Source organism: Chionomys nivalis, chromosome 7 (genome assembly GCF_950005125.1).
Source record: "Chionomys nivalis chromosome 7, mChiNiv1.1, whole genome shotgun sequence".
NCBI classification, from domain to species: Eukaryota; Metazoa; Chordata; class Mammalia; order Rodentia; family Cricetidae; genus Chionomys; species Chionomys nivalis.
In genome coordinates, this window is record NC_080092.1 from 41,119,193 (window position 1) to 41,142,395 (window position 23,203).

Here is a 23,203-nt window from a genome sequence, read left to right on the forward strand (position 1 = left end):
GGAGTGTGCTTCTAGGATCCAGTTGACTCTACACTTAAAGGCCACCAACAGCAAATTAGACCACTGTCCTCACATCCCAAGGGCTGCCATACCCTAAATACAGTGATCTTGGGATATCAGCTATGTGACTATGGATTCATGGGGAGATGGTTTATTCCATGTTTCTCCTGCATCACCAATGTGTGAGGCGGTCTTGGGCAAGCTTCTTCTCTTGTGACCCAGGCTCCTCATCTGTTCACTGGGGTTATCAAAGTATCCTAATTATTGTATGGCTCCCCAGTTCCCCTACTTTCTTAAAACCCCACCTGTACTCTCTATCCAAGCTCTCAAATCTGCTCTGTACCAGATTTTGCTGCAATTGACTAGTTCGTTTTCTGACTTAGCTATTTCTATTCTTTCTTCTTGGAATTCTGGGCCCAAAGACTTCCCTGGAGGCTTGTTGATGGTCTCTACTTGGTTTTGAAACCCAGTCCTGATGTGGGATTTCCCTCTGTATGCTGTGATGATCATTAATGAATAAAGAAACTGCTTTGGACCTATAGCAGGGCAGAACTTAGCTAGGTGGGGAAAACTAAACTGAATGCTGGGAGAAAGGAGGCAGAGTCAGAGAGAAGCCAAGGAGCCGCAGCTGTGGAGACAGATGTGCTGAAACTTTGCTGGTAGGTCATGACCTTGTAGTGATACACAGATTAATGGAAATGGGTCAAATTAAGATGTAAGAGTTAGCCAATAAGAAGCTAGAGCTAATGGGCCAAGCAGTGATTTAAATAATACAGTTACTGGTGATTATTTCGGGGTTAAGTGGCTGGGAACTAACGAGTGGCCTCCTCCAACATAGCCCCTGAGCTGGCATCCTCAGGTCCCCAACACAGTGCAGACGTACCACAAATAACAAGGACAGGGAAATGCGAATTACACTCAGGGGATCAGCACAGGATGCCGTAACAAACTCCATCAGTATGTGCAAGTAAAACATGCTAATAAAAGGGAAAATCTAGTACAAACCACAGACTTGGGTTTTTCTTTTTCTTTTTTACTTTCCCCATTATTTGAAACAAACATACTATAAACTAAAATAATTTCTTTCATAGAAAGAAAAGAAAAAAAGAAAAAAGTCACGTTTGTCTAATTCCAGTGATGGTGGATATAGCAGCATTGGAAATAAAATTACAGCCCCGAATGCAAAGTTCCAGGCAGAAGACAGTCACCGTGTGTAGCTTCTCTTCCGAGCTCTTGGGGCACACTCCTATGTGGCCACATCCCCTCCCCTGCCTAGAGGTGGGGACAATTCACAGTGGCAGCGATTCAGGAAGTTCTTGTGGCAGACGGCCTGCAGTTTCTCACTTCCAGGCCAGACAGACGCAAGAGAAGCTTGGGGACAGGCTGGTGGCCAACAGACCTGGTGACCATTGCCTCAACAGCAGTCTCTGGGGATCAGTCCTGAACCTGGGGTGCTCCAGGAGACACCTTGTCTCTGCAGCCTGTGTTCTAATGCCCTAAGTAGTTCATAGAACTCAAAGTGAGGTCAACATCTCTGAGCACCGTTGGGGCCTGGGCATCACTGACCAGGTGAGCTGAGAAGGTTTCCTGGGAGGAGATCTGAGTGTCGAGTACAGGGCAGAGACAGGCTATGGTGGGAAGATGCCAGGCCCCAGGATCCTTCTTAGCAGCGCCCATCCCGGAAATACCCTCTCTACTCAGTGCTTGCCCACTTGAACTCTGGGAGACTGCAAATCTCCCTCAGGAGAGATCTGGTAAGGAGGGTAGGAACGCCCAGGCACAAGGGGTGCCTAGAAAGGGGTTCCCAGGTATGGGGATGGAATCTGGCATCACCCCTGAGTTCTTCATGGCTCATTCTGCCATTCTCATGGCTAAGAATAGATGAAGCAGGTGGATCTGCACACGGGGATGTGGTAGCTGAATTGCCAGCTCAGAGCCTAGGATTATTTGGGATCTCCTCCCTCCCTGGAGTTCTGTCCCATGGGTCCTCAATGAAGCCTAGCCTCACCCCAACGGAAGGGAGTCTGCTTCCTTTCTTCGTTCCCAGAAGTTCCACCCACTCAAGGTGAAGTCCCGCCCCCCCTGGATCCCCAAGCCAAGTAGGGCCCACCCTGAAGCACACTCTCAATCTATCTAGAGCAGCAGGCTCTGGAAGGAGGGACCCCAGTCCTCCCCGCCCATCCACGAACCCCACCTAGTTGAGGGAGCTGCTCACTTGTCCCGTTTTGAGCCGTTGGGTCAAGAGAGGAGCCCAACCCATACGGGGTAGGACCGCCATCCCAGATTGGAATTCCATCCCTAGGTAGAGTCCCACCCTAGGTAGAAACCCGTATCCCAGGCAGGAGCCTCTCCGCTAAAAAGGAACCCAGACCCCAAGTAGGAGCCCCAGCTAAAGGTAGAAACCGGATCCGTAGGAAGGAGCCGCTCACAGGTAGGAGCCCTATCCTCAAGTAGGAACTAGATCCTCAGGTATGAGGCCCCTCCAAGTAGGAACCCCGCCCCCAGGTAGGAACCCTGCCCCTAAGTATGAGCCCTGCTCCCTCCGTTAGGAACCCTCCTACTTGCAGGTGTGCACGTCATAGACGCGTGTACACTCCTGGCAGCTGACGTAGCAGCACCAGTGGAAAACACAGTGGCACTTCTCCCTTCGTCGCTCAGTGCGCGCGTTGTGGCCGCGCCCGCAGCACAGCAGGTCACACCCATCTATGCCATGCGAGCTCACGTTGCAGGTGCGGTCGCGCGTCCCGAAGGAGCCGGTTTCAGGGTTCGGCTCACAGAAGTTGGGCGAGGCCTCATAGTAGACCAGGTCGCGCTCTGTGGGCACCTTGAAGTACGTGTAACGCGGTCTCAGGGTCTCCACCCAGCCACGAGACTCGCGGTGTTTCTCCACCACCATCTCCGAGGCGCTGTCGTATTTGTCTTTGAGAAAATCCCCGACAGTGCGGAAGTCGGGCTGCGACCACCAGCAGGTCTTCACTTCGCAGCTGCCAGATAGTCCGTGGCATTTGCACTTGAGGTGCATGTGGCTGGCAATGGCCTGAGGAGGCAAGCACATAAGCCTGTGTCTGTGCCTGGGGTGGCTCAACCAGAGGGTTGCAGCCCACCTACTCAGGAAGCCCCCGAGACTCCTCTTTGTGGGCACTACCTTTTCTATGGTGACCTGGGTCTGCCCTGCCAGATCCAAGGCCTCAGGGGCCTGGGAGCTTCCTTCCCCATGGAGGCCCAGACAATTCTCTTTCCAGGGGTGTTTAGGATACAGTGCAGAAAGCTTCAAGTGGTCAGTGTGGGGATGCTGGAGGGGAGATGTGGGGAGCTGTCTAGAGCAGATGCTATGGCCTTGGTGTGAAGACTAGGAGTATGAAGCAGGGGTGCTAAGAGTGGTCCCTATACTCACAGGGACCTCAATGAACAGACGCTTTCTGTATTGACAATGGAGATCTCACTCCTCTGGCTGTTCTGGAACTCACTTTGTAGAGCAAGCTGACCTTGAATGCACTGAGTTCGGCCTGCCTCTGCCTCCCCGAGTTGCTAGGATTAAAGTGTGTGCCACCACCGCCGGGCCCCACCTTGTTCCTTCCTTAGTGGAAGAAGTAGAGGTGCTTCAAGAAGGGAATTCTGCCTCCCTTTCTTTAGGGAATGGGGTGGAGACAAGGGGGACATACAACCACCAGAACTGTCTGCAGTGGCCCTGTCCATTGTCCTCAGATTCCAAGCCCTCCTTACGACACACAGGGACTACTCCCTGTTCCTTCACTCCAGACTTCTAGCCTTCCTTCCTAGCCCACAGACACCTGCTCTGGACACCTTCTTGCACCTTTCCTTTTACATTCCAAGAAACACTGTGCAAAACACACACAGTTTAAGGCTCAGTGAAAGAAAAGCATGCGGAATATTGCATCCATAGTCAACATCCACCGCACTGTTGAAATAACAAGCTGGCCATGGGGGTAGTTACTGCTTAGACCTGGCTGTGGTCCCAGTTCTCATGCTGGGTGCTCGGGCCCAAGTGTGGTGAGGCTAAGACTTGAAGGGGTCTTTACTGAAAGGGAAGTGTATACCCTTGAGAGTCTATAGCACAAAGTGACCACCACAGCAGACAAAGAGCGGCCTCAAACGATGAGTGGGAGGTTTTCAATGTTCAAACAGAAAAAAAAAATTCTTTTTCATTTTGAGACAGGTTCTCACTATGTGGTGCTGGCTGATCTGGAACTCAGTACATAGCCCAGGCTAGCCTTGAACTTGTGGCAATTCTGCCTGTGCCTCCAAGTGTTGGGATTGCAGATACGTACCACCATACCTGGCCGAAATACTTTTTCAGGTGTTAGGAATGCTTCCTACCCTCATCTGGTCATGATTTTTATATTCCCATATTGAAAGGTCTCATTGTGCCCTGTAAGTGTGTTCAATTACAATGGCAGTTAGAATATTTTAATTTTGTTTTTGTTTTGAGACAGGATTTCTTTTCTTTTCTTTCTTTCTTTTTTATTTTTGGGTTTTTTCGAGACAGGGTTTCTCTGTAGCTTTGGAACTTGTCCTGGAACTAGCTCTTTTAGATCAGGCTAGCCTTGAACTCATAGAAATCCACCTGCCTCTGCCTCCCAAGTGCTGGGATTAAAGGCATGCACCACCACCGCCTGATCAGTTAAAGTATTTTCTTTATATATATATTTTTTCCAGTTAAAATATTTTAAACAGAGACAGGAAACTGAGGCACAGACCATCTCCATGTATACCTTGGCTCCTACCTTCCCTAGAGTGACAATTCACCTGTCAGACCCCAGGAGTCAAGAGTCTAGGGTCTGGAAAGTTCTCTCAAGCTTCATCATTCCCCTGTTTATTCTGTATGCACTCCTGGATGGAAGGAAGGAAGGAGAGAGGGTTGTGATAGAAGAGGAAGACCTACCCATCATGATGGCACATGATTATAGGTGGATGCTAAGGCTGGGGGATCGAGAGTTGGAGGCTAGTCTGAGCTACACTGTAAGACTCTTTCAAAAGACTCCCAAGTGCATTTTAACTGGGTATTCTTTCAGTACACCTACCTGAGAGCTCACCTATCCAAGCAGCTCGGGCTGTGGTTTGCAAGGATTTGTATTGGAAAGCTTCGGCTTAAGGCTTCAATCACTCTGGGTTCAGACCTGCTTGCACCTCATCTAACTCTCAGCTGCTTCTTCACCTTCTTATGGAACTGGCCCACGGGCACAGTAGAAAAACCCCATGCCCGGCTTGTCCGGCTTATCTAATACCACATTCTTCTCTTCCGCAGCCAAGCTTTCTGCGGGAGGCTCTTCCCGTCTCTCCTTCCTCAGTCTTCTTGTTTTTGTTTTACTTGGTCAATGATCTCAATAGCAGCGGAGACCTGCTGGTGAAAGTAGGGATCCTGGACAAAGCTCGTCTGTGTGGCATAATTCCTGACCATGCAAGGCAGTGCCTTGAAGTATGCAGGGCTGTCACCGCACTTGTTGCTTCTTGATTTTTGAATGGAAGGTGTTGCCTGTTGCTCTCTTAGTGTGAAGTGTTGAAATTTACTACTCTCAGCTCTCCCTGCACAGCCAAACCTTCCAACCCCTTTCACCCTAAAAACTGTAGGATGATCTCTCCCTTCAATACTCACTGCCAAGGGCAATGGCTGCGTAAGCAGACTCTAAGGTGACATTTCCTTTCCCACACAGCATTCTGTTATGTGATTAACACACCCGCCATAGGGTCAGCCCTGTATTTTCTCATCCTCTTATGCTGTCCAAGCATCAGGACTGGGGATCAAACTCAGTGGGGAGGACACTTGCCTAGCATGCTGGGCATGCAGCCTGGGTTTGATCCCTAGCATCTCATAATTTGAATGTAGTGGCACAGGTCCATAGTCCCAGCACGTAAAAAGGGGACGCAGGAGTTTGGAAGATGGTCATTCTTAGCTGTGTAGAGAATTCAAGCCCATCTTGAATTGGTATCGAAAAGCAAACAAAAAGGGCCGGTGAGGTAGCTCAGTCTGGCAAGGTCTGACTGACAGGGAACTATGTGGCTCCCTGCACGAGAAAACCGACTCCTGAAACTGTCCCCTAACTTCTACACACACATTGTGGAACACGCATCTAACACGCACACACACACACTGTGGAACATGAATCTATCACACACACACACACACACACACAAATGCACGCACGCACACATGCACGCATACGCTGTAGAACATGCATACACACACACTATGGAACATGAATCTACCACACACACACACACACACACACATTAACGCACGCATCATGCACGCACACACTGTAGAACATGCATATACACACACATACACTGTGGAACATGCATCTACCCCCCGACACACACACTGTGGAACATGCATCCACACACACACACAAACAGACTAAATGTAATAAAAATATTAAAACAAAAAGATATTTTACTCATTTCACCTTCAAGACATCTTTCTGCCGTCTGGTCAGCTTTGTGAAATGGGACTGTGAAGACAAATCTTTTCTATCTACTGTGCCCCCTTTCATAGTGTAGCTGGGAATGAAATTCTCGATTTAAGAACGCTTTGTTGCTCACAGTCCTAAAAGTTGTCGCTCTATTCCCTTCTGGCTTCCAGTGACTTTTGGATGCCCCATCTTTTGCAGGAACATCAAGTATATTCTCTCTGAAGCTTGGAGGGTTGCTTTAGATTACAGGCTTTGAATTTCATAATATATCTTGGGAAAGGGGGCTTTTCCCCCCCTTTTTGTTTTTCGAGCAGGGTAGCAGGTGTCTTGGAGCTGGAGTTCCAGCCAGTTATGAGCCACCCTGTGTAGGTGCAAGAACTAAATGCTAATCCCCTAAAATGGTGGTTCTCAACCTTCCTGATGCTGTGACCCTTTAATACAGTTCCTCATGTTGTGGTGACCCCCAACCATAAAATTATTTTCATTGCTACTTCATAACTGTAATTTTGCTACTGTTATGAATTGTAATGTAAATATCTGGTGTGCAATTGGTCTTAGGTGACTCCTGTGAAAGGGTCGCACCACCCAAATGAGTTGCAAACCTCTAGTTGAGAACAACTGCTCTAAAAAGTGCAGCCAGGGCTTGTGAGCCCTGAGCTCACTTTACCCTTCTTTCCCCATCCTTGAGCTGGGCCTGTGTGAGCTAAAACTTCCGTTCTAGGGAGGCTTTCTGCCTTTGTCTTTGCTAGCTTCCTCTTCATGTCCTCCCTTGTCTCTCATGAACATAACCCCCAAAACTCTTGATGAAATGTGCTTTTTATCATACTTTTACATTATTATTATTATCATTATTGTTGTTGTTAGGCTTTTGGTTTTCCAGACAGGATTTCTCAGTATAACAGTCATGTCTGTCCTGGAACTCGCTTTGTAGATCAGGTTGGCCTTAAACTCACAGAGATCCACCTGCCTCTGCCTCTCAAGTGCTGGAATTAAAGGCGTGTGCCACCACTGCCCAACAGTTTCTTTTAGAGCACTGAAGGCACATACCTTAAACCCCAGCAAGCAAATCTCTGAGTTCAAGACCAGCCTGGTCAACAAAGTGAATTTCAGGACCCCCAGGACTACATAGAGAGACCCTGTCTAGAAAACAAACAAACCCCCACCATTTATTATGTGCATATATAAATGCACACATGCACATCACAGGGTGTGAAAGTCAGAGGAGAGCTTGCAGGAGGAGTTGGTTCTTCCTTCTACTTGATGGGTTCTGGAGATCAAACTCAGGTTGTCAGCCTCGGAGGCAAGTACGTTTATCTGCCACACCATTATTGTAAGCCCCATATTTTTAATTTCTAAGAACTCTTCTTTATCATTCCTTTTTAAAATTGACACATTGTTCCATTGTCACAGGACAGTCAGGACAGTGGTTGATCTCTCTGGGGATACCAATAGTTTTTGTGAAGTTTTCCTCTTTTTCCTCCCTGTTTGTTTTTAAATTAAAAAGTTGTGGTTTTGTTTTCTGTTTTTTTTTTTTTTTTTTTTTTTTTTTTTTTTTTTTTTTTGACAAGGTCTCACTGTGTAACCCAACCTGGCCTCAAACTCACAATATAGCCCAGGCTTAAATGACCCTCCTGCCTCAACCTCCCAAGTGCTGGGATTGCTGGCCTGAATCATCACATCTAGTTAAACTCTTGGTTGTTGTTTGTTTTATTGTGTGCTTTCTGAAAATTCTGGTTTTTTTTTTTTTGTGTGTGTGTGATTTTCGGTGTGGGGAGCGGGAGTGGGGGCAGGGTCTCTATATGTAGCTTCCCGCTGGCTTGGAACTCTCTAAGTAGTTCAGGCTGACCTCAAACTCACAGAGACCCACTCGCCTCTGCCTGCTAAGATTAAAGACCTGCACCACAACGACCCCCATCACCTCCCGCTGCTTTCTGGAAATTCCTGCAGGTAGGAGGCAATTATCACCTTCAATACTCACTATAAAGTGACCCAACTGCCGTGCTTTAGGAACCCCCTCCCCACCATTCATTCTGAGAAAGCTGGGTTCCCCAGAGGAGAATATCCTATCCTTTGTCTGAAGGGTAAGTGGATTGAGCAAGTGTTGAGTTTTAGGCAGAGATGGAAGGTCTGAGACACTGAGGTTCCTGATGTACAGAGTTAAGTGTCACTGTGACAGCTTGTCCTCAAGCACGCTTGGCGTATCCAAATGTCTGCTACAGTGTAAGCAGGTGCCTGACGACAGGAGCTGGGCAGAGGAACCATCAGTTATGAAATGCTTGCTTGCTTTTGGAGACAGTGTCTCATGTACAAGGCTGGCCTCAAACACTGTGCAATAGAAGCCAACCTTGAACATCTGTATCCTGCCTCACCTCTGATGAGTGTTGGGATTACAGGCCTGCCCCATCATATCCACTTCAAAACGCTTATGAAATACACTTTCAAGAAACGTCTCTGTTTTCATCTCCACAGTCAGCTCCGCTTCTCAAGATGCCTGACGACATCCACTCCAGCTCCTGACTCATTCCTTGGCTCTTCTGTACCACAGAGCACTTCCTACTGATCCAGCCTCGTTCTCTGGGAAGGGAAGCGGGACTCTGGGTGTGAGGGACACTAACCAGATTCGAGGATGAGCTACTGCAGTGAAACTTGTCTATGTAGGGAAGTTCAGACCTTCACTTTCCCCTGAAATCTCAGCATCAGCCCCCGAAGGCCAGGGATAGCCAGAGAAAGGTAAATACAAGGCTCTATCCAGGCAGAGCCAGAGGAAGGGACCTTCAAAATGCTGTTATCATGGTTTCCTGTCCTGTTCCAGATTCTCATGTTCTCATATTCTCTTTTCCCCCTCCCTCCGTCTCAATAGCCTGTATCATCTCTGCGCTATAATTCTCTGTATCAGTTCAATCTATATCTACTGTATCTATCTATCCATTTGTCTGCCTCTCCCCTCTGTTTTCCCTTCCGTGTCTTGTCCTTTTATGTGTGCAGAACCCTTGGACACCACATGCTTTATGGCAGCCTCCCTCCACTTGTTTCCTTCCCAAGGACCCTAACTCCACAGGTGAGCTTGGGAGCACACTGGACACTTGAGGTACAGTTGAGTAGTGTCACTATGTCCCTTGATAGAAGGAAAGCAGACCTGCAGCCTGGTCACCAAGAGCAGTCTCTCCTTCACCCTGTTCTCCCGCTCTGATCACCCCAGTGAAATCCCGGAGTTCTGCGTACATACCTGGCGCCCAGCCTCGTTGTTGTGGCGGTTCATGGCAGAGCGGGCATCTGGCCGGTTCTCCCTGGCGTCGGCAAACTCCCGAGACACCATTCCACCAAACTCAATGTCCTCACTACAGCCGCCCCACTTCCAGCCCTCGCCTGGGGAGCCCTGGAGGCGGCTACTGCACCCACAGATGGCTGCTGAGCCCTCTGCACACGAGCGTGTCACTGCAAAGGCCACTCCAGCAGAGGCAATGGCATGGACAAAGGCTGATTCCCGGGTGGCTGCAAAGGAAGGAGATGGCAGGTAAGGAGGCCAGGTGAGGAGGCTGCATTCCAAAGGAAGGAATCCAAGAAACAGGACTGAGAACTCAGCACACACAGGATCTTACCATCGTGCTTCTAAGGGTCTTCTCTGAAAAATATTGGCCCTAATCATCCATTTCCCAAGGGTTTTCCCTAAGTACATTCATGTGTGTGTGTGTGCGCACACACGTTTTGTTAAGACAGGGTCTCACTGTAGAGCAATGGCTGGTGTGGGATGCTCTATGTAGACCAGAGTGGTCTCAAACTCAGAGATCTGCCTGCCTCTGCCTTCTAATTGTTGGGATTAAAAGATCATCACCAGGCCCAGCCCTAAGTTTTTTTCCTTAGTAGTTTCAGGTCTTACACTGAGTTGGTGTTTGTGTGTAGAATATAGGAGTCTGGTTTCATTCTTCCATGTGTGGCTATTGATATCCAGTTTCCTGGCACCATTTATCAGAGATTGTCCTTTCTCAAATGTATGTTCTTTATACATTTTTTCTGAGAAACAATGCGGTGTAAATATGTGGATTTATTCCTTGAGGCGCTGCTATTCTGATCCGTCGGCTCGTGTCTGCTCTGTACCAACGCTGTACGGCTTTGGTTATCATAGCTCTGCAATGTGCACAATGAGACATTTTTAGTCAGGAATAAGAGTGAGATTTTGCTACTTGTACCCAAACTGACAAACCCAGAGAACGTTACACTAAGTGAACGAGTCAGGCACAGAAAGATGGGGTGGAACCTAAAAGCATCGTTTCATAGCAGGAAGTAGAATGGGTTAGCTAACAGAGACCAGGGATGGCAAGACAAGGTAGAGAGAGGTTAACCACTGGGTCTAAACTTCAGTTAAAGAGGAGGGAAAGGTTCTGGTATGCTACTGAACAGTAGTATGAGGAGAGTGGAAAACACACTGTATTTTTAAAAAAATGCTTAAGTTGGGCGGTAGTGGCACATGCACTTGGGAGGCAGAGGCAGGAGGATCTAATTGAGTTCGAGGCCAGCCTGGTCTACAAAGCAAGTTCCAGAACAGCCAGGGCTGTTACACAGAGAAACCCTGTGTCGAAAAAGAAAAAAAAAAAAAAAAAAAAGCAATGCTTAAAAGGGTTTATGAACATTTTCAGTGAACATGCTAAGATCCCTGACTGAATCATTTTTAATATAATCCTATACTGAAATATCACACAACACCTTAAAATACATACAATTATGTAATAAAAATAAATAGGGGCTGGTAGAGTGCTTGCCTAGCATGCAGGGAGCCCTAGGTCCTTATCCTTAGTCTCACATAAGCTGGCCATAGTCTGCACTCTAATTCCAGCATCGGGGAGGGGGAAGCAGGAGGATTAAAAATGCAAGGTCATAGAGGCTAGCTTAGGCTACGTGAGACTGCCTCAAAAATCAGATAAATAAAATATAATAATGTGCTACAGTGGGAAGAGAAGCAGGTTGGCATGCCAAAGGAGCCTGGGACCAAGCCCCAGCCCTGCCTGTAATGAGATGGTGAAGACACACAGGCCTATAATGGAATCCCAGTGACTCCAGAGGTGGTGACTGACAAGCGACTCTTCAGGTTCATCCTCAGCTGCAGAATGTTCAAGGCTAACCTGGGCTACAGGAGACCCTGTCTCAGAACAAGATAAATTAGATCTTTAACGCTATAAATAAAATAAAGGTAATAAAAGATTTTGAAACCTGCACTTAGAAGAGAGGCAGGAGGATTGCTTTGAGTTCAAGGCCAACCAGGATAGCTCTTCTGGGTTGTCAAGTTGACTATTGGAATTAACTAAAACTGAAGCTGCTGGGTACACCTGGGAGGGGTTTTTGGCTTGTTTTGTTTTTCAAGTCAGGGTTCCTCTGTGTAGTCCTGTAGCCCTGGCTACCTGCCCTGGAATCAGCTCAGAGATCTACCTGCATCTGCTTCCTGAGCGCTGGGATAAAAGCCATACACCACCACTGCCTGGCTTTTTTTTTTTTTTTTTTTCTTTTTAAGATAGGGTCTCTCACTCTCTCTACATAGCCCTAGCTACCCTGGAACATACAGAGATCCGCCCGCCTCTGCCTCCTGAGTGCTGGGATTAATGGTGTGTGCCACCACCACCTGGGATTTTTCTTGATTGTATCATTTAAGGTCAGAAAACACACCCAAATCTGGGCTACACCTTCTGGTAGCAGCCTACATAAAGAACACGAAAGAAGGAAGCTCACTCTTTTGCCTGCTTGCCCTCACTCTCATTGGTAAATCCATTCCTTCACTGGTATTAGAGCCTACTTCTCTGGGATTCCAGCGTATACTGAAGACCGCTGAGACATCCAGCCTTGTGAACCAGATAACTATTGGGTTCTTGGACTTTCTGTTGGAAGACAGTCATTGTACTAGCCAGACCACGGCCTGTCAGCACTACTAAACCCCATTCTAATATATAGAGAGATCATTCTACCGCTTCTGTTTTCTAGTGAATCCTTGGGTAACACACCAGAGTTCCAGAAGGACCCAGTCTGAAGCTCAGTACCATGAGTCACGGCGCAATGCAAATCAATAAGGCGCTATCTCAAGCACACGCAGGAATGACTGAGAGCGAGGATTAGGAAGGCAGTGAAGGAAATGCAGCCTTGCGCAGGAGGTGGGTGGAAGGAAACATCCATCATGTGAGAGTCAGTTTGGCAATACAGGACTCCTGCTTATCAGAGGCTTCAGTTACCCATAGCTTGTCACAATTTGAAAGCATTACATGGAACATTTGGGGGCCCAGAGAGAGAGAGAGAGCTAGTGGAAGGCTGCTTGTCTGAGTGGGGCTCTAGTTTCCATCCCCAGCACCACGTACGCAAGACATACACAAGGAAAATTCCAGAAATAACTAACTTTTTAAATTGCATATTTGTTTTGTTTTTTCAAGACAGTGTTTCTCTGTAGCTTTGGAGCCTGTCGTGGAACTCACTCTATAGACCAGGCTGGCCTTCAACTTACAGAGATCCACCTGTCTTAAATTGCATATTGTTTTGAGCCATGTGGTGAAGTCTCATATTGTCCTGTGCTGTTCCTTCCTGCGACATATGTAACCCCTTGTGCAGAGTATCCATGTTAGATGTATGTAACTCACACTGTAGTCTCTCAGGGGTTGTCTGGGGATCAGATAGACAGTCACCAGTTTCAACATCACAATGCTTGTGACTAAGCCATTCTTGTTTTACCCACTGGTGGCTCTGAAATCAAGAGCGGTAAAACTGGTAATTTAGATATGTCCAAGAAAAACCACAGAGTGAGAGAAAGTTGCCAACTTAGTAAAAGGAAAGAGAAACCACATGCTGAAGCTATAAAGACTGGCACCTGTGGAACTCAGAAGGAGGAGAAGGCGAGAAGAAACATTAGTTTTATCACCCAGCTACAAAAACAGGTAGACCAACAGCCCATAAAGAAAACTTATCAATGAGAGAGACCATGGAACTCACCCCGGCTATGCTATAACTGTTCTGTTTGGATTGACCATTAAAGCTTACTGTGGGGGCTGGAGAGATGGCTCAGAGGGTAAGAGCACTGGCTGCTCTTCCAGAGGTCCCGAGTTCAATTCCCAGCAACCACATGGTGGCTCCCAACCATCTGTAATGAGACCTGGTGCCTTCCTTGCCAGCAGTACATTGTATGCTTAATAAATAAATAAATCTTTAAAAAAAAAAAAAAGCTTACTGTGCCTAACATGACATGAAGCTTTACAACAGGCCTGCATATACAGGAAAGACAACCACCTAGACCTTGGCATCATCCCTGACTGCAGGTCTAGACCAGGGGCCTCAGAATGAGTGGGCAAAGCACAAGGGTGGATGTTGAAATGATCAATCAGATCATATTAACTAAAAAGACAGTAAACAACGACAACAAAAAAATCAGAGGTGAACAGTATTCCACTTTTTACAAACGCACAAAAATTCCATTATCCCTTCATCCGTTGCTAGACAACTACGTTAATTACAATTCTTTGCTATCGTGATTAAGCAGCAATAAGCATTTGGCATGCAAATATCCTTACGGCAGAGTTTGGAGTTCTCTGGGTATAGGTCCATCAGTGGAAACGGTGGAGTCACATGGTAGTTCTACTTTTGAGAGTCCTCAAACTGATTTCTATAATTATATTAACTCGTACCTCCCCCAGCGGTGAATAAGAGCCCCTTACGGGAGAAGGTGCCCTCTCCTCTACTTGATACACTAGATAAGGAGGGCTTGCTGTATGATAAACATGGTGTTCTGAGCAGGAAGGACATGCATCTGACACGTTGACTAGCAGAGATTTTACAAATCTGTCTAGAAACCATTCCAGACTGAAAGCCCCACAGACCTGTAGGGGGAGCTATACACAGGCTCTCTCGGGCTGGGGACCCTCTAGTAGAAGTGGGGTGGTGTCACTGAGCTCCTGCATAGAAACTCCCAATCTAGGAGATTATGAGACTTTACAGAGAGTTGTGGTCTCCTCAGTGCCTCCTCCACACAAGCGGGCAACTACTTCCCATGCTTCCACAAGCCATAGCTAAGAGGTTAAACTCATGGGACTCTGTGTGTTTCAAAGGCAGGGACAGAGGAACTGTGAACAACTACACACATTCAGATTTGCCCACACATTAAGCATACATCCACACACACAGAACAGAGAATGCACATTCGCTTTCATACGAAGAACACAGTGTGTGCTGTGGTTACCTCTAGCTGGCTGGCAAAGCCCTCATGGAGCTGATGGCCCCCCCTATGGATGAGCTCCTCTCCCTGGATGGCCCTCGGTAGACTCCAGCCACTCTGTCCCCAACCTGGGGCACTGCCAGAGCCTAGACAGCTACTGTACCATCTAGGAGCCCAGCCTCTTCCCACTACTTCCCACAGGAAGTTGGCTGGCTAGAAACAGTCACTCTGGACACCAGAAGATGAGCGCAGAGTCCATCTTCCACCAGCACCACAGAGAAGCTCCTAGTTGGACTACCACCCTGCCTTCAATTGCCTCTACTGCCAGGCACACAGCTGCCCAGCTCCGAGCCCAGCGCCAGTGCGATACATGATCCTGCTAAAGTTATGTAAAGCTTCCTTGCTGCTGGCCTTGCTTTCCTCCTCTCAGGCAGTCACTGGCCTCTTGCCACAGTCAGCCTTGTTCTTCCCTGGGCTAAGGATGCCCCTGCTCCTCTCTGCAGCATGGCAGTCTGTCTAACCTGGGCACTGTCTAACCAATGTGTGGCCTCTGGCTCCCTGGAATGCCAGCTGTGGCTATTCCTCAACAGGGGTTCAGTCTGCTGGATTAATTTTCATCCCAGACCATCTCCAAGGGTGGGGACTGGATCTTGTCCACTGTGTATTTCCATTCCAGAACACAGGTTACCCCTTAGCTGTCTGTGATATCAAGAAGAAGGGCAGAAGTTCTGGGCTGAAAGGGCAGTAAGTCTACTCTGGGGAGGCAACCCCCACCTGAGACCCTACCACACTGTGTGCTCTTGAATGGAACTGGAACCACAACAGACACTCCACTCATTCCCAGTTTTTTTTTTGGGGGGGGGGGGTTGGATAGGGGTGGGGTGGAGTGTGTGGTTTTCAAGGCAGGGTTTCTCTGTGCAACAGCTCTGGCTGTCCTGGAACTTGCTTTGCAGACCAGGCTGACCTCAAACTCACAGAGATCCACCTGCCTCTGAGTGTTGGGATTAAAGGTGTGCACGCCCCCATTCCCCCACATTCTTGAAAAGCCCTCCGCCCTGTTTTCCTTTCCTGACGACAGCCTGGAGCTGAGGTGCCGTGAGTAAACACCAGCCTCACTAAACACACCCACTACCCCTCCTGCCCTCCGCTCAGTACGGCTCTATCCTCATTTTTTCTATTTGTTTTTTAAGGCAGGGACTCCTTTGCCTGCAGCTTCCCTAGGATGACCCTGAACGCCACCAGGTGCTGGAATTACACCTGTGGGCGACCACACCTGTTTTAAGTAGTGCTGGATGGAACCTGGGGGATTTATCCGCACTAGGCAAAGACTATACCAATTGAGCTGCATCTCCACCCCTATTTTATCTTTGAAGGAGTCAAAGGACAGCAGGCTCCCCGTGCCTCTAAGGCTTTCGCCAGAGGCAGACTCTCCTGCAGAGAGTCTGGGGCAGAGCCCTTGAAGTACCTTCCTCCTGGGTGCAGTCAGAATCCTGCTTCCCTGTCTGCACCCTCACATTCCAAGTCTGAAGGAGCCCTAGGTTACCTTATCCAGCCCAAGTGTCACCCAGATGCCCCTCCCTCTCCCTTCTTGGCTCTAAAAGATAAGGGGGACCAGCACTCTAGGCCTTGCCCTTGCCCTGCCCAGAACAAGGGCTTCAGGCTCCCAGCTTATCAGGACCCAAGCAAACAGCCTGGAACTGGTAGACACACTTGAGGGGAAGGGCGCTCAGGAGCCAGAGAGAGCAACTCAGAGTTTAGACTTGCAGAGGACAGCAGCTCATTCTTGCTCAGCTCCGTCACCAGTCAGCTGAAAAGTGCTCCCTTTGCCACTGAATCTCAATTTCCCCTCGCATCAAATGAGGAGGTGGGGCTCCTGATCAAGCCAGGGCAAGGTAGGCTCTGGAGCTGACTTTCAATTGGCTGGGGAAGAAATAAAGACAAAGAATCCTCTACAGATAGGTCCAAAAACTCCATTGGAGAGGCCAGGAGAGGAACTGCAGGCTGCAAAGCCCACCGGCCAGGTGAACATGAAATGGTACATTATGGCAAACGAAGGTTGAATGCAAGTTGCAGCCACAGAGTTTTAAGGAGTTCCTCCCCAAGATGCTGGTCAGTGACCAGGGAGAACTATTTGACTCTATGTTGGAGAAACCTGGCACACACCATTGTTTTTATTTTTGCTTTGAAACAGGTTTTCATAGCCCAGGCTGGCCTGGAATTCGTGCTTCTCCTGCCTCCCTCTTATGCACTTGGATTGCAGAAATGCACCCATCTGGCCGACACCACCTCAAGCAAGGGATGGAGTCCACATTCCAAGCAGGGACTAGATACCATCTGCCTCCCAAGAAGGACTGCCTTGTTGTCAAGATTTTCTTGCTCTAAATGTATTGTCTGCATTTGAGGGTTTGGAGGCAACAGCTAAAGCCTGATTAAGGTTCTCCCTTCAAAATGGTGACGAAGGGAAGGATAGTGGAGTTCAAGGGACACAGAGGCATGAAGTGGGTCATCCAGGTCACACCGGCTTTCGCGACAGATCAGCTTTTTGTTTTTGGCGTTCTGATTTGTTTTTTGAAACAGGGTTTCTCTGTGTAACAGCACTAGCTGCTCTGGAACTTGTTTTATAGACTATGCTGGTCTTGGACCCTCAGAGATCTGCCTGCCTCTGCCTTCCAAGTTCTGGGATTAAAGGCGTGCGCAACTATGTCTGGCAAGATCACAGTTTTGATGAATACAGTGAGATCTTGTACCACAGCAGTGTGGAAGGCTGTGTGAGGGGACCTTAGAGTTCTACACCATTCCTGCAAATACATCTCTATGTTTAAGATATTTAATAATAATCAAGAACATGTCTGTAGGATATCCAGAAAAAAAGCTCCAGAATGTTCAGGTGATGTCCTATGATGGCAAGAATTTTAATCCAGCAAGACTGGTTCCATCCAGGAATCAGGGGCAAGACTTAAGATTCACATACTTCAGGGGTCTTGGGAACAGACATGTTTTCTCAGAGAAGAAATCTATTACTTTCGTTAGACTCATACAGGGTTTTAGAAAAACACTGTGAATAAACCCCTGTCCCGGAGCTATCTCCCTTGCAGAGAGAGAATGGGAATAGGGCTCTCCCAAGACCCTGGGGGAAGACACAGTGACACGGTGGCTTAGTCAACACTGCCAAGTCTTCCGCCACAGCAACAGCTTCGTTAGTGGTTTCAGCTTCTGTTGACTCAGCAGAAGTGGCCAGCAGAAAGGGGAAGGCTGAGGGAAGCCTTCACTCCTGGATACAAGCGAACCAGTTCCAGCAGTAGCCACATGCCTCATTTCGAATGGGTGTTGGACCTCGGATGAAGAAGAGGTGGGTGCCTGTGGACTGCTGAGTTCAAGACTTACAGGCAAGGGCTGCCGATTTGCGGGAGTCATCTGAGGCAGAGCTGAGATGAGATTTGGGGGCTAGATACCTACTGTCTTCAGTCCCAAAACTGCCTATTCATCGGGTATAGGTAAAGATGAAGAAAAGGAATTCCCTGAAGAAACTGTTCTATAAGAGAAGCAAATTCCAAGTTAGGTGTCATGGCTCATGCCTGAAATGCCAGCAACAGGAACGTTGAGGTGGGAGGGTTATGAATTGAGGCCAGTGTCTCTTCAGTCAGATCCTGGGAGGTGGGAAGTGAATTCCGCCTGAAGAAACAATCCCAGAGACCAGCCTTGCTGTGGTCTTACTGGGTTTAAGCCAAGCATTACTCATCTAGACGTTCTTCAGGCCCATCCATCTGTTTCACTATCATCTGCCCATCCTCCACCAAACACCATCCATTCAGTTATCTGTCTACTATCTGCCTATCATCTACCCATTATCCACCTACTATCCATCCACCTATCCACCCATCCATTATCCTCTATTCCTCCAGCCATCTACCACCCATCTACCCAGCCACCCAACTTCCCAGAATATGAGCGGCCATAATGAGCTAGGCCCTAGGCTCAGAACTAGAAATGCAAGATGAGCGATACTCAAGGTGTCTGCTCTCAAGAACCAGGGATGAGCTGAGCATGGTGGGGCATCCTTTTTCTTATTTGCTTTAGTTATTTTAGTTCTATGTGCACTGAGTGTTTGGCCTGCATGTGTGTCTGTGTGAGGGTGTCAGGTCCCCTGGAAGTGGAGTTACAGACAATTGTGAGCTGCTGCGTGGGCACTGGAATTGAACCCGGTTCTTCTGGAAGAGCAATCAGTGTTCTTTTTTTTTTTTTTTTTTTTTTGGTTTTTCGAGACAGGGTTTCTCTGTGGCTTTGGAGCCTGTCCTGGAACTAGCTCTTGTAGACCAGGCTGGTCTCGAACTCACAGAGATTCACCTGCCTCTGCCTCCCAAGTGCTGGGATTAAAGGCGTGCGCCACCACCGCCCGGCGCAATCAGTGTTCTTAACTGCTGAGCCATCTCTCCAGCTCCCAGCAGCTGGAAGGTAGAAGCAGGAGGATCCATTTAAAGTCATCCTGTATGTATGTGTGTGTATGTTTACCTACTATTAATGGGTTGATGTTAATCTGTACCTTTAAATTCAGTACTACTTTTATTTTTTTAGAAGAAATTGGGTGCACCAAAGTTTGGTGCATATATATTTAGGATAGTATGTTATGTTATGTATGTGTTTAGGGCCAGCTACCTGTTGAAGCCACCCTGCATGGGGCTAGAACCAGAAAATCCCAGGAGGCAGAGGGGTACCCTTACCTATGCCACCCTGCACCGTACACCCACTATTTTTCCCCCTCCAGCGTTCAGCACAGCAGGCAGAGGGCAGACAGGAGGATCGGTGCAGCCACAGCTGGTAGCTTGCAGCCCCAGGCCCCGCCCTGGCGTCTCCCCTCCGAGGTTGCCCACCGTCCCTCCTTCCCCAGGCCCTTTTCCTGGCCTCGAGGAGCCGTGCGGCCCGGAGGGGGTGTCGCGGTGGCATTTGGTAATCACACGGCGGCACAAAAGGCCCCGGAGCCACCTGAGAGCGGAATGCGCCGGTGCCCCACCGTGGCCGCGGCCCCTGACACCGCCCGGGCCCGCGCGGCCGGGCGCCTGGCTGACCTGCTGGGGCTGATGAATCCGGCTTTGTGCGACACTGTCACGCCGCGTTAGCCCCACAATGGCCAGCGATATTTTATATGAAATTCCCCCTGGCCGGTGATTAGGCGATCGCCGGCCAGTCATAGCAACCTGGAAGTATGCGCTGCCCGCCGCGCCGTCGGGCGCGAGGGGAAATCCTCTTTCAGACGCTTTAATTCAACACCCCGAAGGGCGTGTGAATCGCCAACAGCATTTTCACTTTTCCCTTGTGCTTAATCTTGTCGTCCTCGCAGGGACATTGTGCTCAGAGCCGAGCTCAGTGGGATGTCGGCCGGGGTCCCCCCTCCCACAGCGGAGAGTTAATGATATACCGGAGAGGCCCCCAGAGCCAGGGGAGCCCCCACCCCCAACGCATCGTAAATGGTAACACTTTCGGATGGGGGGGTCAGGGGTCGCAACCTGGATTTGGGGACTATGCTTCCCTAAAAAGCTGCCCTTTCTGTCCCTCCAGGGCCCTAGGCTCCGGCAGTCTCGCGGACTGGCCCCATTGGAGCTGGTCCTTCCATAGGCTGAGCACACACAGAGAGGTGGAGGACCACCCCCTGAGGGGCCATGATGCTGAGGCCAGTCATCAGGAAGGGGGCATGCCTGGGGGAGGGGAGGAAGCCAAGCTATAGTTCCCTGCTCAGACCCCAAGTAGATCAGGGAGTAAGTTAGGGGAAAAAAAAATAAGTTCCTCCCTGGCTTGACCAAAGGCAGGGATCTAAATACCCAGCAGACACTGAGAACCTAAGGTCTATAAGCACCCACCTCTGTCACCTCAGTAGGTAGAGGAAGAGACCCCGGTTTCCATGACTGTGGGTTCCAGGCTCCAGACTCCAGGCCAAGCTCTTTTATGTTCTAGATGTAACTGTCTCGCTCAGCCAGGAGAATCAGTCCCCTTACAAGGCCACACGTTAAGAGCCTTGCCCTGGACTCTGAGACCCCGCAGCCTCTGCACCTCTCACCAGCCTCCTTCCTAGCCAGACAAGCTGTTTCATTGACCTCCATCCTGTGACCGCTACCCTGCCCAGCTTTTGCCTGCAACCACCCCACCCATTTTACCTTGCCAGAGGTCAAGACAGGAGAGTCACCTATTGCCTGCTTCTGAGTGCCTAGGGACTGCCCCAAGGGACTTATAAACTGCTCAAAATCATCCTGTACTCAAAATTCTTCGAATGCTTCCTGACCCAAGGCAGGTAGTTAGTTCCCTGCTACCTTTAGATGAAAAGGCAGAGCAATCTAGACTCTAGCTCAGCATCCAGGGGCTGGAGCTTCTTCCTCAGGCTCAGCCCAGGTCTCAGGTCAGACAGATACAGGGTGGATGGTACTGGGTCAGAGGTGAACACACACTTTGTCATGTGTTCACACAGGCCCTCATTCACACATGCATGCTCAGTGCACACACATATGCACACACACATGTACAGTGTACATGGACACACCTACACAGAGACACTTGGACGCTCACATGTGTGTATACAATGCATGTGAGCACACATGTATGTATATTTGTGTGTAACTTCCATTTACACATCTACATATGTACATGCAGTATAGATGCAGGCACACACAGGTGCACAAATGTACATGTACACTGGTACATGCAGACACCTGCACACATTTATACACAGCACACACATTCATCTAGTCACATACATACCCATGTAAGTCAGGCACAGCCACACAGATGCACACTGACACATGTTTAGGAATGGACACATATGTAGAAATATTAGCTAATATGCACACTAAACACATTCACATTCCCAAGTGCACATGCCCACCTAAGACACTCCTACACACATGTATATATAAAACACATGCACACACATTTGTATATAACACATGGATGCACAATCTCATATACACGCTTACATGGATGCAAGAGGCTGGCTCCTTTCCTCAAGGCTGGCTGGTAGATGTTAAACCCTGTTCAACAGAGGCCACCTCGGCAGGGGTGGCCAGGCACCCCTGTGGTCCCTGCCACAAAGCCTAGGGTAACCTTTGACACGATTAGGGTTGCCCTGACCCTAATCCAATCAGATTGATTACTTTGAGGCCAGCGTGCAGGCAGGGGGTGGGGGGCACAAGGGCTTCTGGAGCCAGCCTTTCTGGGGGCACATGGAGGGTTCCTTCCTCCCCTGGCCACCAGAAGAGAAGGAGAATAAGAACTAGGGAGGGGGACACAGGGAGGGGGACATAAGGAGAGGGAGGATGAGGACTTTGGGGGAGTGGAGGGGACAAAGTGAAAGGAGGAAGCAGCAAACCACAGAGAGGACTGTGCAGGGGTGCAGGCTGCTCTCCTGTGCAGGGGTGCAGGCTGCCCTCCAGCAGGAAACCCTCCAGTGCTGCTAGGGGAAAGTGGATGGGCTCCTGAAGCCAGGCACCCTACACTCTATCTCAAAGGTGGCTTCTAGGAGGAGAGGGAGGTGGAGGAATGTGGGCAGGTGCAGCCCTCAACCCCAAAACTGACATGACTAGCTGCTCTCTGGGGCAGAACCGCCTAAGTACCTGTGGCAGCTGCTTGTCCCTAAACAGCCTGGAGTGTTTGTTCGAGAGCCTCCTGGGGAGACCCTCAATACTCTGCAACTTCCCTACCCTCACCCAACAACATGAATGTGATGGGTTGCTCACCTCAGGAACAGCTTGTCTCTTTCCTCAGCCCTCGTACCTACTCTCCTCACTGCTCCTGCCATGCCAGAAACAGTTCAACCATACTGGTGAGGCCTGCTGCCTTCCTGGCCCTTCTGCTCCTCTCACCTGGGCCTCCCCAGGGTGATCATACTACTGTCTGCCTGGAGAGTCTGCAGCCAGGGTGATGAGCTCTCATTTTCCTTCAGTGTCCTGACTTAGGATTCTACCAACTTCTGTATGCGGAATTCCCAAACAGCTCTTGGGAACGACTGTCTCGGCCTCCTCAAAGAAAGCGAAGAAAGGAGAAAGTCCCTCATGGTCCAGACTAAGTGCCATCTCCCCAGGGAAGCCCTCCAGGATACCCTCAGGCACCAGCACCTTGCCTTTCAGCCATCCCACACACTCACATGCCAGCGCACACTTGGGTGTACCCATAGGATGCTGGTCACACACGCACGGTCTGTGTGCACCAGAAGTGTGCGATGAGGGGTTACTATCGTATGCTACACCCACTGGCAGAACCTCTCACGTCCCAGCTCTGGCTCTGGAAGATTTCTGGGTCCTTCTAGAGTGTGCTCAGCCCTGAAGAATTTGTCCTAGAAATCAAGGACGGGGTGCTGCCACTAGCTACAGCACCTTGGGAAACTCTGGTCCCTTCCAGTTCTGTTTTCCACAAAACTTAAGGAAGAAAGATGAACAGATGGCTTGGGTCTATAGTCTCGGCTACTTGGAAGGTTGAGGCAGTAGGAGTGCCTGAATTGGGGTATTCAAGAACTTGGGCAACATAGTAAGATGATATCTCAAAAGATCCACCTGCTTCTGCCTAAGTACCAGGATTAAGGATGTGTGCCACCACGTCCCATCTAGAAACCTTTTCA

At 49.1% G+C, this 23,203-nt stretch overlaps 1 protein-coding gene across 2 annotated transcripts in view; it reads right to left on the bottom strand.

Moving 5' to 3' along the window:
- Window positions 1-1,120: 1,120 nt before the first annotated feature.
- Window positions 1,121-23,203, bottom strand: part of Wnt3a (Wnt family member 3A) — a 45,815-nt gene continuing 23,732 nt past the window's right edge. For both annotated transcript variants that reach the window (XM_057775856.1, XM_057775855.1), the window contains exons 3-4: window positions 9,658-9,923; window positions 1,121-3,037 (exon numbers count right to left, since the gene is read on the bottom strand). In XM_057775856.1, the coding sequence (XP_057631839.1) occupies window positions 2,558-3,037; window positions 9,658-9,923 (746 nt within the window). In that variant the 3' untranslated portion in view covers window positions 1,121-2,557. The remainder of the gene's footprint in view (window positions 3,038-9,657; window positions 9,924-23,203) is intronic.